Source organism: Strongylocentrotus purpuratus, unplaced genomic scaffold, assembly GCF_000002235.5.
Source record: "Strongylocentrotus purpuratus isolate Spur 01 unplaced genomic scaffold, Spur_5.0 spur5_scaffold_7, whole genome shotgun sequence".
NCBI lineage: Eukaryota > Metazoa > Echinodermata > Echinoidea > Camarodonta > Strongylocentrotidae > Strongylocentrotus > Strongylocentrotus purpuratus.
The window spans coordinates 26,650,048-26,665,474 of NW_022145613.1; the positions used below are offsets into that span (position 1 = coordinate 26,650,048).

A 15,427-nucleotide genomic window follows, 5' to 3' on the forward strand; every position below is an offset into this window, starting at 1 on the left:
TGGAGTCACCTCTTGCGCATAGTTTTAACCAGAACCTCTCAAGGCAGTGTATATTTGTATACTACTTGCTGAGGGGCGCAGCCCCGAAGCAAATGGTACTTTTGGAGTCACCGAGGCCCATAGTTTAATCAGTACCTCGAATAGAAGGCATGGTATATTTTTTTAATATCCTGCATCAAAAATGTATTTTTAAAAAAAATACCATTTTGGGGGAAAAAAAATTAGAATTAAAAAAAATGTCAATGTTTATCAAAAAAGATTTAAAATATTTTATTTTCATTAAATTAAGATTTGAAGAACAAAAAAAAAAAATCACATTTTTTCCAATTCCCAAATAGTACTCTCATATTGTAATGTTTTATTTTTATAATAATATTAATAACTATAATAGTAATAATAATAATAACAACAACAAAAACTACAACTGTTTTTTTAATAAAGTGCTTTACCGGTTTCAACCGACCAGAGCGCTTACAGTTTTATTATTACCTCGGTCACAGGATTTAATGCCCATTCCGCACATTACAGTGCAGATTCTCCACTCCCTGGGGAGTATTCCAGCTACAAGTGAACATGAGATAATTCATGTACCTGGCCCCTGTCATAGCAGTGTAATCTATAGTTATTGAGGAGGTATACGCTACTGGTTCGGGGCATATACATCAATTACAATTCACACACAAAAAAACACTTGAACGTTGTACAAAATAATCAATTTTAGTCGAACTTTGACATGACTCAGTGTGACCTCTATTCAAACTCCGATTTGCCAACTATATATGCGCATGCGCAATGCTTAGTCATATAGAAACTACAGGCTCATTAATATTCATATAATATTCGTAGTAATAATACAAGTAATTATTTTACATACATTATTTAAAATTCGATAATCGAGTAAGACCGCGGTTCCACTTAACTGTTTGTACATTGCCGTTCATTTTTGTTCAAATATCTTAAACATGAAATATCATTCTGAGAATAAACGAGGGGATCGCGGAGGGGATATACAATAAGACTTTCGATACATATCTTGAGAATAAAGATACCGCCATCCATCTCGCACACAGAGGTAGTACATAATATTTTGATGGCGCATTTCCAACAGTGTGATAAAAATTCATAATAAAATTCATAATACCCCAGCGACCCAGTCACACAAACGAAACAGATTAACAGCAGACAGAATAGACAGAACTCGATATGTCGCGCATAGACTGGCGTTATAATTACGACTGATGTATAAAAACCGATTATAAACCGACGCGAAACCGATCAGTTCTCGGCCATCTGGGGTCGACGAAGGTGACGTAATTTTGATCGGTCTGTCGTCGGTTTGTCGTCGGTCTCGTATCGGTCTCGTATCGGTGTCGATGGTGTGATTGGGGTGGTGTAGCAATGCCTTGAATGGGAAGACCAAGTACAAAGAGATGCACGCACCAAAGATTGGCTCACAATGAAACTCGTGTGAGTCAAGATATAGCCTGCAGACATTCGCGTAGAAAAGAAACAAGTCAGGTTGAACGTGTCAATAAAGCTCCTAACAATGTAGTAATAATCTCTTTCATGATACGAATGAACGAAAGCGTAAAGTCATAAACCAAGACCGAGGTTTTGTAATTTAAAAAAAATCACAAAATGTTTTAAACAAGACTGAAAAGATATGTAATTAAACAAAAATTTAAATCGAGTGATATTTAAGGAAAAAATATTGTAAAGATCGATCTAGATTCCATTAATTCTTTAGTTGTTAAGCTTCACAACGCGACTCTCTTTGATATTAATGTTGAATACTGGTTATGCAATTTCATTGTGAGAAAAACTTTCTAGAATTTGGTCCTGCAGTAAATTTTATTGCGTGTCATGAGGTGCAGCAATCGTGGAATCTGTAACAAGCTGACTAAATATCTTGCTGAAAATCACAAAACATCACAGGCATTGGGCACAAAACATGAGTACATAATATTTAAGAACATTAAAGAAAAATGAGTTTGAAAGGAATATTGCTGAAATTATTATTCTTCATCATGGGATAAAAAAATTAGAACTCAACCTTTTAAATGAGTCTTTTAAAACTGAAGTCGGGTTCTGCTCAAGCTCAATCTATCTGGAAGCAATTCGTAGTAAACGATTATGAGGTAAGTAAAAATTGTTGTATAACTGTGTTTCTGGAGTCACCAAAATAAGCAGAAATGAACTGAGTTGTGCTGAAAAGGACTTACATGTGACATGAGGTTTGGTTAAAGCTTTTTCAGCTTTTACTCGTTATAATTCGAACTGGAGGGCATTTGAAGAGCAGTTTGAAGCAATTTGAAGAGACTTTTTTTAGTGTGATAGTCCTCCAAACTGAAATAAAAGGTACAAGGAAGCTCACAAATATATTTCACCTAAGACCTCGAACTTCTCTTTAATCCCATCCTAGTCTTTGATTCGTGTCTGTGTGTGTGTGATGCTTTCATCAATCAGCTGTTTTACCCCACCAGAGGCGGATCCTTTTGTTCCTTTATCATGGAGTCATGAATGACACGCCATAGTTCATCAAATAATTAAACAAAAAATGACAATCGAATATTCAGAGCATTCATTCCTCTGTATGTATATTTCCCCTTATCCATCTTTTCAAAATGTGTATTTTTTTAAATCTTACTTTAAATTTGGCTTGAGTTCGTTTTTCAATTCCGACTAATTTTTAAAATCCACTCACTCATCTTGTGACTCTATTTGCCGAACCGACCAAAACAATTGAATAAAAAGCTATTTCATGAATGATGTATATGAATGATTTTCAGACCCCCACCCCACCTCCACCACTCCCATTAATTTCAAATAATGCGTTGTTAATGTGTTTAATTAAAATTAATTCAGTTTTTACCTATGTACATTCACTAATGAACAAACTAAAGGGAAATTATTTATTAAAAAAATGATAAGTCGAACTTCCTTTTATTTCCAAGAACAGTATACAAAACTAAAACAAAAATGAGGATATTGTAAAAAAAAAAAAAAATTATAAAAAAAAGAAGAAGAAGAGAGATGATAAATACCTTACATGTCCTTTCCACGACAACTTAAACAAAAGTTAGGATAATTTGAATTGATATCAACATATTTACTTCAAATCAGTAAGAGCAAATTCTACAAAACTGAAACTTTTATGATTTAACGTTTGAATCTCAAATGTAGTAATGGTAAATAAGGAGTCAATTCATCGAATTGTGTCAGCATGCAGTGGCGTAGCTAGGGTCCAGAGACTCCATACATTTAGGATCGAGGCACTAGCATCAAGGGTGGAAGCGGCCCGGTCTAAACTAGCTAAAGTTCATTAATTATTATGAGAGTGTAGGAGTTGGTCGTAGTGTCTTCTGTTCACGTTCCCTTTCCTCCTCCCCTCTTTTCTTCATTTTTAATTGTTTTATTCTCTGGTTTCCCTTTTTTCACTTTCTTTTTTTCCCCTTGCTACTTGATTGTGGGGCATATTGCCTCCGTGCCCTCGGTATCTACACAAGTCAGCATGTATTTTGATTGACTGATCAACTGAGGTTCAGAGAACGAAATCAAGTACACCGAGGTGTACTCTTCCATTTTTTTTTATGTCCTCCCGTGGTCATTAATTTTAGTGTACTCAATTAAGACGTGTTTTTTCCCCCACAGAAATAATGACTTCAATTGTAGATTTCACTCGTTCACATGCTTTTTCGTAATCCTCGTTTTAAAAACACACCTTTAAGTTTAACCCTTCTCTCCAACCGTCTCTCTCCTTTTCTTCTGGGTCTACGGGACCCTAGGAGAGGACGTGAAAAAACAAACGAAATATAACAAGTGAAAATCCCTTCAGCCATTCACAGGGCAGCCTAAGGCTAAACATCAATATTCATGAAAGGCGGAGTCTATTATGCATGAGGCATAGGTCGTGTACACTCCAGTGACAGCGATGACAGATAATGTAGGCGGGGCTTAGTATACTACGATGAGTGTTATACGCTTTATGCATTGACTCAGCTGTATGAACGTGTAAAACGTATTTACCTAGGGCTCTGTGTGACGGGATAACACTGGCGCGAATCTATCGGCATTCAGTACGCCGTATCTCTGCCGGTGACGAGCATCGACTACTCCTCTGTCTCTCTTTCTCTCATTCCCAAGGAACCAGTGGAATATTGATAACTCCCGACCATCGCAGTCTGGTACATAAATGTGAGATTTTATAGTCGATCTTCTCATCTTGTTCCCAGCTTTTTCTGCAAGTAGATCATCTAGGTTTTACCCATCGTCGAGGAACATTGGAAAGATCAGCACAATCCAAGCCATCTAGCGCATGTCAGTAGTTTTCTCGCAGACGACATCGCATCTCGGTGAATTTATGCTCTAATACCCAAATCGGATTACGCGCTTTATTTCATCGTTCAAAATCATCTCCTAAACAACCCCTCGCTCCATTTCTGGATTAATCTTTTTAAAAGGACAATCTTCTCTTTGATTTAAGCCAACTGAACGCTAAACACACAGCACCATGCAAGGGCAAAAGGATACCACGTTCACCAAAATATTTGTCGGCGGCCTGCCGTACCACACCACGGATAAATCTCTCCGTGATCATTTTGAGATCTATGGCACCATCGAAGAGGCAGTCGTCATCACAGATAGGACGTCGGGAAAGAGCAAAGGATACGGATTTGTAAGTACAGAATATTTTGTTACAAGGCATTCATTTTAAAATTTTCATTTCAATAAAACGGGTCAGGCCACAGCATTTCATCTTCCACCGATCATCATTATCAGTCATATTGTTACTGTTAGATGTAGTGCTTGAAAGGGGTATAATATTGTATTGATATCCTAGTAGGTTTTATTCGGTTATATAGCTTTTGTTAACATTATTAAAGGTAGAGGTGAAAACGACGCTGAAATCGCAATATAATACGACGAAAACACAATTTTGTACGCTTTGAAATAATACGTATAGCCCTGGCATTATGTTGCCGTCTCTCTATTTCTTTTGAAATAAGCTACATTGATTCGGAAATCAGCAGTTTAAAAAAACACGAATTATCAGGTGTTACAGAAAAGGGGATGTTTATGTCAGATGAACATACACGTTTTTTTCCGCTAATGTACGTCATTGGATAAACTGCAGACTTGAAAACGTCATAAAACATCGGCATTATCTCTAATTTTTATAGATTTATTGACATCTCTATAAGAGCTGGTCACGATCACGGCACCAATATTTGAAGTAATTTGTATGATTTCCAGCTATGAGTGAAAACACCCACTTCACACACACAAACACACGGATGTAATATTGAGCAAACAGCTAAATTATCCTATCGTTTATTTCCACCAAATAGTTTTTCTCTCGGTAGTTTTACCTTTGATCTACATTCACATGGGGCAACGGGAATCTCTACGGGTTGTATTTACATGCTCCTTGCAGCTGCGAGTGCTTTTTGGACCCTTATCGTTACATCAACATGTTTAAATACTTAACATAATGATCACGGCATTATCTGTACTACGACTTTGCCCGGCTACCCTTGATTTTATGAACGAATTCGTCACTTAATAGGTACCGGTAGTGCTATTAATTGATAGAAGTCGCGCAGAATATGTTACAACATGGAGTATACTGTAACCATTATGTGCATTGAGTTGAGTGTGTTATGTCGCAGACTCGCAGTGCAGTGCATGCATGCACGACGAGCTGCCGGTGAGGTATAGTTCTATAGCGTCGTTAGTAACAATAGTTGCCTACCATTAAAGGCCGCCTCCTCTTTGAAAATAAATTAGATCGCCTATTGAGTGGCGCTGTTGTTACAGCAATTTTTAAGATTTAAAGTGAATTTCTTAATAATGTATGCATTTAGTTGTGAACTTACTTCGGAAAAAGAAAGCAGGGTATTTTGTTAGCACATTTGTCTTGATATAAATGCCAGATACGCTAATTCGGGTATTTTAAAAAGGTATTTCGAACTAAAGGAAATTTGAAAACGGCCTATTTTTACTCTTATTCTTGCTTTCAAATGACAAAAAAAGAAACCCAATTTGTTAATTCATGAGGAGACCTCTGTTGAATTAGAAACCCTCTTTTAAACCAGGGAAATGAACAAATTCCCTGAACGACTGAACAAGGGAGGTATGAAGGACTGAAATAGATACGTGAGCTTTTCCTTCACCAATATTTACTTGTGATAAGACCGAGTAAACCGGGTAATTCTTTTTATTCCAAGTACCATCCGACCATTGACGTAAAAGATAACGCTGTTCTAGACAAGATAGGCCTAAGTATATCCAATCTACAGCTTCAGATATAGTGAAGCTGAAGTTAATATAAAAAAAAAAATCATAAATATCTTTTTCAGAAGTCTTCTAACATTTTCGTTAAATTTTTGCCGAAGTAGGGTAAAAATCAAATGTTCAACGCTAAATTAATAATTGTCTATCTTCATAACGTATAGGTCTAATTTAATGCAATTTTTGTTTGGGGGACAAACATACTCTGTGGACTTTGTAAAATTAGCTCTTTAATTTCATGATACGTGTTTAAGTGGTTTTATCAAACTCGAACAGAAAATACTCGACGTCAAGAATTTATGCAGCATTCTCAGAAAGTTTAAACTAAATTTTTCGACTCTATAATACTGAACAGCATAATGACCAAATTCAGATTCCTCAATTCCATGGCAATTATTGGTTATTTTGATAACATTTTACGTGCGAATATAATGAAATAGATTGGTTCCATAAACATCATTTTGACAATAAACATGGAATGAGCTTTACGCATTCACGTTCGTATATTGTTCATCCTGGGAACTTGTCATAAAAATCTCAAACAAAATTTTGGGTAAATTCGAAATCGCGCCTTTTTTTATTAGGCCCCTGGATATGACGTTCTCTCCTATGTATCTCTCCCATTGGTCTGTATTTTATCTATCTATATCCCTCTCTCCCCCTGACTTTGTTTTCGTTTTTGATGATGACAGTACTTATATGATGAGCTTTATCAGTCTATTCATGGGCTTCTATTGCGCGTGCCATATGAAAGATGTGATCAGTAGACCATGGACTTTACCTACTGCTGCCGAAACACAATGACGAACTCGTTCACGGTACAATAAACAAACAGTATGGAAAGCCGCAAGGGAGCGAGGGAGAGAGATGGCGTTCAATTCAAGATTAAAGGGCTACCCAACCCTTGTAAAAAGTGCATTTTGTACGAAAGCAGAAAATACGATTAACAGAATGGTGAAATTTTGAACTAAATCGGACAAATAATAAGAAAGTTATGAATGTTTAAAATATGTGATCACTAAGTCTATAGGAATCTCAAATTGGCAGTTTGGCCAGTGTATGACGTAGTCGCGGATAACGCTCCCATTTTGTTGTGGAAAAATGTCATTACTGTGCTGTATTTCTCCTAAACGCCTTCTCTATTGAGGCACTACCAGAAATAGAATATGGATAGCATATCAATATAGGTCCTCTGAAGAGAAAAGATCCTTATGACTCTTGAGTCATACATTTTTGATGATTTTTTTATATTTTAATTTCAGTCATTTTGTTTGTTGGAACATTTGGGAACGTTGTCCTCCACTATACATCACAGATACATTATCGATTCAGTCAATTTGAGAGCCCATACTTATAGTGATTCCAATTTATAAAATCAACTTGAACATTCACAACGATCCAATCTTTCTCCTATAATGTTCCTGCTTCCTCTACTAGTTCGCTGTCAAGGTTGGATTTCCAAATTCAAAGGTGTACATGAGGTAGGGATAGTTGAGAAAGGAGTTAGGGGAATCTTACGTAGAGAGGATGACACAGGAAGCAGTAAATGTAGTTCGCTGTCAAGGTTGGATTTCCAAATTCAAAGGTGTACATGAGGTAGGGATAGTTGAGAAAGGAGTTAGGGGAATCTTACGTAGAGAGGATGACACAGGAAGCAGTAAATGTCGTAACGTTATAATTATTGGAGCGGTCAAATGGATAGGAATGAATAATAATCGAAGGAAAATACAAAATTATATATTATTATGGGGTTAGAAAGTATGCATGAGAAAGAAATAAAGATATATCTCATCGAGAACAGAAATGTTAAATTAATATGTTCCTTTTCAAAGGTGAACATAAATAGGCACAATAAGTTTAATGAATAGAGAAATATTTCCGAAGATTTTCGTGGATACCAAATAAATGAAATTTACATAATTATGGAAGAGGAAAATAATGTATATTAGTTGTACTGGTAGATATGTCTAGAAGGCGACCATGATGAAGAGACAGAGAGGCAGAAGAAGACTCAGGAAGAAAAAAAAGAAAGAAAGGAGGAGAGATAAGTAGAAAGAGAGAGAGAGAGAGAGAGAGCGAAAGGTGCAACAGATATGGGCTCCCCATGCGGTTTGAAAGGTCATAGCCAAAACCATTGGCATCCCCGGTTGCAGGGATTACTGTGTCGCTATCATGGAATCGAAATGTTCTTTTTCATGGATGCGTTGGTCTCGCCTACTTCAACAAATATCAAAGAAAATATGGATAAAGAATGGCCAAATGACTGGTAATAAAATGAATTACAAGAACATCGTTCTTTGACTTTTACACTGTGCATATTTGGCTGGGCTCGAGGTTATAAAGTTTACAGAAGAGCAGATATGAAAATGATCTGCGTTCCAGTATGATTTGCCTGAACTCAATATCGACTCGGTATTAAAACGCATTATACTCGCCTGCATGCTTAGGAGCATAGAGTATTACGTGCGTGTGTGCGTGTGTGCGTGTGTGTGTGTAAGAGAGAGGGAGAGAGAGAGAGAGAGAGAGAGAGGGAGGGGGAGAGAGAGATATTGCTTCAAACAAAAGGTTATTTTGATGGCCATTTTGATTGATGCTGTAAGGCAATGAATTATTATGTCAGCTATGATTGTGTAACATCTGAGAGTGACATGGCTGACTGACAGAACTTAGAAGATGTTGAAGAGCTCAACATAATCCCCACGTAGGGACTCGAATCCCACATGCTTAATTCAAGACAGTCGTCAAACCACTCAACCAAGCTTTCCTCGAATGAAATTCATTATGTAATCAGACATTATTATGTTAAATTGCAGAGAGTAATTTTCCAATTCAAATTCTTAAAGAAAGTCTCTGGAACAATAAAATCACAGCATGGACCTACATCAAGCGGAAAAGATTTGTCATACTTTGCAACAATTTACAATTTGAAGAGCCTCAAATTAAATCAACTTTGAGATCAGAAAGGCCATGCCTTATCGGACCGATTATCGTCCATTTTGTTCACCTTTCCCCTCGACGCAAACAAATATTTGTCCTTTCACGGATAATTCCTTTGTTTCAATCCGATATTTTGTTCCTATTCCCCCGGCGCTGTTTTGCTTGGCTATCGCAATTTCATATCTCAGCGCGTCCATCTCATCCTCTCGCTGGACTCCGGCACCCCCGTGGCTCCGGCTGGGTTAACCCCTGAATGACACCCCGGCATGGCCATAAATGGTATCGGAGGGACTGTAGTTAGCCTAGAATGAATGCTATGTACTCAGGTTAAATGGAACAACTCGCATCGGACGGAGTGTAGTCTTCGACGTGGAGACTCGTGGCAGGATCGTGGTGATGGATATGATCGAGCGAGGGTGTTATTTCCCCCTTTTCACAGGAACATCATAGATGGGCATAAACAACATGTACACTTAGAAGGTGTGGATATAACGGGAATTTGTTTATAGAATGATATGAGTTGTCATATTAAAACATCTGTGCAAAGAGTATAGCCTAAAAGGCTGAATGGTTGAGCATCACGGAGACGGACTATAAAGAGAGTTACCCAAAGACTTCTAATTTGAAATGCAGGACAAAGACAAAATTTGTGATTCAATATTTGCATTCGATTTCATAGCATATCTTTATCATTTCTTTTGTTCATCAACATTAATCAGGACTGCTTTAGAAGTCTAGGTATGGTGATACGCAACCCGGACGCCTTGATTACGACACTCACATAGGCAACTCACATAGGCAACTCGCCATCGCACAACGCACACGCGATAGGAAAACACACATATTCGCATCGCACACCCACACTTTCTCCCCGCTCAGTGCGCAACACATAACATATACCATGCCAAGTTGCGCGCTCCGATAGCACGACACTCGTACTTTCCACGTTTTCTTACCCTCTCTTTCTTCCCAATGTACTCTCTCTCTCTCTCTCTCTCTCTCTCTCTTTCTCACCTCTCTTTCTCTCTCTCTCTCCTGCTCTCCCACTCTCCCCCTCTCTAACTCTCTCTTCCCCTCTCTCACCCGGCTTCATAGTCAACTGGGTTCAATTACATCGCGATTTATGAAATTGATGCAACCAAAATAATTCCAGATCCGCTCGGGCTCTCTCGTCCAACGCCAATTAATTCCACCTCCAGAATAAAAGCGCAATCAACCGTCCCAAAGTCATCACACGGGTATCCCATTCCCAAGGAGAAAATAATTTACTCTCATCTCTTTATAATATTATATCAATGGTGGGTTATTCCTCTAGATGTATAATTGTGAGATCAATAGTTTCTCTTGATTAGTTTATTTATTCAACGGTTTAATTTTCGCCTCGGGAGGCATATACAATTTGTTTAATACCTAATTACAAATTCCAATGTTTAAGCTTGTATGAGAGCACGCATTTCATTATTATAATAAGCATTGACACAATTCACTTTGAAACGCAATTTTACCTCCCGAAATGCTCTGATGATTGTTAACTGACACGTGGAAAGAAATGAAACACCTTTCCGTTTTCTTTCCCTCCTTAGAAGAAATTGAAATTGTATGAGCTTGGTGATACTATGGTTAAGACTGAAAGTAGACGAGGGCACCATTTCAAAAGCATGTCATGCAACATATAAATATACAAAATAATTAATTTGCATGTAACTCACCATTATACCTTTATGTCTTATTCTAATGGCACTATGCATAATTAATTATTTTGGTTGCTGGCACACAAACAAGTACAAGTGCTTACAAGTACTGTAAAAGATTATCACTGTCTATTATGCTTCCAAATCAAGCTGACCAGCTGACATGAGATAACCTTTAGTCATAAAGTCCATATCACCGTTTTCATAATCATCCCTTCCTCTTTTAGATGCCCTCAATTTAGATGTTATTCGAATCTGCAGCAGACGTTCACATCATGTTTAGATCACTCTTCCGCATTTCCATTCAATAACAATTATACGTGAAGTAAGATCCGAAGTCGTTCACATAAGGCTTAAATGACCCTCTTCATTTACATTCCCTCCTATGAATAGTGGATATTATCCGAAGACGTTCACATCAGGCTTAGATAATACACTGCAGGTATCTGGATTATTTCCCTGTACAAGACCTCCACAATCTGTCAGTGCAGTATTAGTAGCATTATTCTGCTTCCAAGTTCATATAAATACAAGGAATAGTCATCAACTTAATCTTGTACTGATATTAATTTCAAACAAGCTATCATAAACACTGCACACGAGTATGTCTAAGACTTTCCAACAAGAATCAGTTCAAGTTGTTATTAGAGCATCGAGAACTGAAAAAAGGCTCAGCATAATTATTTTGACTCTTTCAAATCTGGAAAAGTTTAATCATAAAAATAACATAATGCTTGATATACACTAAACGTTTTTGATATGTGAACTGCTCTAGTGCTTCTGCAACATATTTAATGCGGCAGTTTTACGCACTTAGCTTCTGCATAGTTTTGCCACTCTAATTTGTCAGTCATAATATATCCCCGCACGTTATCACAGCTACAAGACTCCTTATCTGAATATTTGCTTCCTCCGATAAGACGTCCATTCATTTTTTTTACGAAGCAGATAATATCACCGAGGGGACGAAAGATGATCATAATATCTGCACACAAAGAGTAGTGCGATCACAATGCTTTACGCATGTTGATTAGGTAATCAGTCTCTTCTTGTCTCTCTTGTACTGAACTCTCTGTACTAACCAATATACCTCGCTGTTTATCTACATACTAAATGTAGCCAAAGGTAGACCCGCGTTCAAGGCAATTTCAAAGTCCATTTTCAGCAATAGCACGATAACTCCAGCTGCAGACCTAGAGTCAATAACAGTTTGGAGATGAATTATCAAAGCGTAACACTGTATTGAATATAAGAGATCATGATTTACGATTTTTGTATTCAATAAATTTATGGATATGAAAATGCTGACCTATTCACATTGGGACGTGGCAGCCGCACGTAATAGGTGAACATGTTCTGTAAACCATTATTTTCTGCGGGTATTTTTTACCGTTTCTCATGGGGTTTGAGCGAAACGGTGTCTGTGTTTTTTCTCCTCCACACCCTACGCTTGTTCTACATCTGCTCAATCCATGCCCTCTCTCACTATAAATTATGTGGGCTTGTTATGAAGTCTGGAGATGAACTAAAAGGTGGTCTGTGTCGTTAGAATTCATAATTGTTTCGTTCACATCGTGACCATGTTCAATAATTTGCCCGTCAGCTATGATACCAGAATGATTCATCTTGTTTTCCAGTAGCCTCCTTTCTCCTCCTCAGTAATTCATTTAAAGGGAGGGAGATGGTAGTCAGTTCCATGTGTAATTGTGTAGTAAGTCATAATTCGCTGACACCAGAATTTGTGTCGAATTCTCCGTGAGAGCCCTCTACTAAGTGTCTTTAAAATCATGAAAACTTTATATATGTACATGCACCCCTCCCTTAAAAATAGTTCGGGTTATCTAAAATTCCGTTGCCGGTATATATGCCATTCTCATCACGTGTAAGTATGCGTCGTTTGTGGCTTTGAGCCAATTATCCTAGCCATTACAATTTAGGCAATATGACAGAAGCACTAACCCTTTCCCCTCGTTGCAATTTCTTACTTAATTTCCAGGACAATTTCTTATTTTTTTTAGCTCAACGCAAAACTACCTCCTAATTTAAAAAAGAAATATAAAACGGATACGAATCTTGAAGAGTAAGCAGTATTATTAAATACATATTAGCTTCAAGTAATAAAATGCACACCTTATCACTTGAAATACCCGCCATACTAGATGAAAGAGGGAGATGAAAAATACTCAGAGTCTGAAATGGAGGTTAAAGAAAGGCGACCCGCCGATTGGTTCCAATATCTAATATCTAGCCAAATACTTCAACAGGGCAATATCCAAATTATCGCACGGCAATATGCAAACTATAAATGGGGGCATTCAGAGAAAAACAAAGATCGTATGGTTATCCCAATCATTTCCGCGGTCGATTACTGGTTGGAATTAGCTCCGGTGAGGAGGGGGGAGGGGGTAACTCGGGTGATTCAGCCGACTTATTATCCTCCAGGAATCATCGGAGTAATTGAAGTAAAATAGAGGAGCTCGTTTAGATTGATTGTCCAACCCTCCAGCATCCAAAGATGATTGCTTTAAAATTAGTCTTCCAGTCGTTCGCTGGTCTTAGCTTACCTGCTAGATAGCTTTTTATCCATTCTCATTCCGTTATTACCCCCCCCCCCCACCGAATATTTGTGTCCATCTTCGGCTTCATCTTGGTCAGTCCGGTCCCTGAAAACGAGGATTTTTTTGTTTCTTTAAACAAATACAATGCTTGCAATAAATTGGGCCTGGAGCTCTGTGGTATAATGAAAGGTAAATGGCACCATGCATTAAGTGGCATCTGTCACTAGCCGGCTAATTATTCTGCCTCATTAGCAACAATTTCCAAAGAAATGAGGAATAATAATTCCTGTCAACAGCGAACGGGACTCGCTTTGTGAATGAAAATAAAAATACCAATTTCAAGTCGCGATCGGTTGAGTTCGGCATCGTATGACGACGGCAAATTTTCAAAGTGGCTGGTTTTGTCTGTGCTTTCACAACGTATGAGAAATATAGCGTTGATCATGAAAGTTAGTCACCCATGGGTTCTCTTGTGCAATGTAACTCTTTAACCATTATTCAAACCCGAATGCATCAATAATTGCTGTGCATAATGCATCTTCATCATATTCAGGTAAGCTATTACTGAAAATGAAATTCATTAATTAATTACTATGGGGTGTTTTAATAATTGACTTCTAGACGGAAAGATCACAGACAAAAAAATACTGTATTCTGATATATACTTCTATAGAGTGATAGAGGGGGAGAGAGAGGGTGAGGGGGGGGGGGGGGGGGTAGTGATTACAAAGTAAAGACTAGTGTGTGCTACATGGGTAACGAATGCAACTGACTGTCTAATGAATACTGTGTATCGAGGGAAATGCCTCAGGCATGGGGAATTCAATTATTTCTAACTATTTTTTTCTCCCACGGAATATCAATCCATCTTTTCCATCCACTTCTTTGAACTATATCAAAATATATTGGATTTGGGTGACCATTTATGCCCATGGCTACAACCAGCATGTACCTAGACACCCATTTTTATTTTTAATCTCTCTATTTCCTCGAAGTATCATTCTTTATCTTTCGGTAAAATGATGTAGTTTACGTCTCTTTGTCTCGTTCTGCCCTTTTATGTTGACACTGGTGTAATTATATAATGGCCTGATATATTTTTGATAATTCAATGACCTTTGCCCGCTGTATGTACCTTGTATATCTCTCTGGATACAATTCCGAGAATGGCGACTTTTGAGTTACCCTCTTTTTCTTCATAATGATGATGATAATGATGATATTAAAACGATCACCATGACAACATAAACAACAGCAAGAATAACAATGATGTTAATAATGATAATTAATTATTATAGTTATAAAACTACCTGTACGACTACTAATAACAACAGCAACAACTATAATTCTAATCATGATACAAATACTAATGCGCCATTGATCTAGTTAACTATTATGAGGCGCAGGAAAATGACATTGACAAATGAAGAAGAAAACACGAAAACGTGAAAATATACTTTAACGAGTATTTAGAGTCTCCCTATACTTCATACTCTAAGTACATCTTTCTAGATATTTATTTATTCCTGTGCAGCTTTTTACTTCATATACTTGTTCATCGACTAAAACGTGTGCAGAAACAGGTTGTAACAGATTACAGGATTCTCATACAATACAATGAAAACATGAAAAAGAGGAAAATGAATATGAAGAATATTTCGACAGAATCAAAAGAGATAGGAACTTCAACTTCAGATGATAAAAGTATATATCATGGATGCAACGAACAGATCAGATATGTCATGTTTTTGGGATGTCTACTACTGGACTTTTCTTTCTCTTTTTCCCCTTTATATTTAGTCACTGTTCTCTGTCTCTCTCTATCTCTCTCTCTCTTCATCACTCTCTGACTCTCCCACTCTTCCCCTCTTCCTGCTGTTTTATGTATAGGCATCAGCCGGCCATTGCCAAGTCCAATGATTTTCAGAGATGTCAAACCGATGTTATTAT

At 37.4% G+C, this 15,427-nt stretch overlaps 1 protein-coding gene across 1 annotated transcript in view; it reads left to right on the top strand.

Moving 5' to 3' along the window:
* Window positions 1-4,013: 4,013 nt before the first annotated feature.
* LOC584380 (RNA-binding protein 38) overlaps window positions 4,014-15,427 on the top strand; it is a 50,795-nt gene continuing 39,381 nt past the window's right edge. Inside the window, exon 1 of the mRNA XM_030974853.1 lies at window positions 4,014-4,675. Within this exon, the coding sequence (XP_030830713.1) occupies window positions 4,511-4,675 (165 nt within the window). The 5' untranslated portion in view covers window positions 4,014-4,510. The remainder of the gene's footprint in view (window positions 4,676-15,427) is intronic.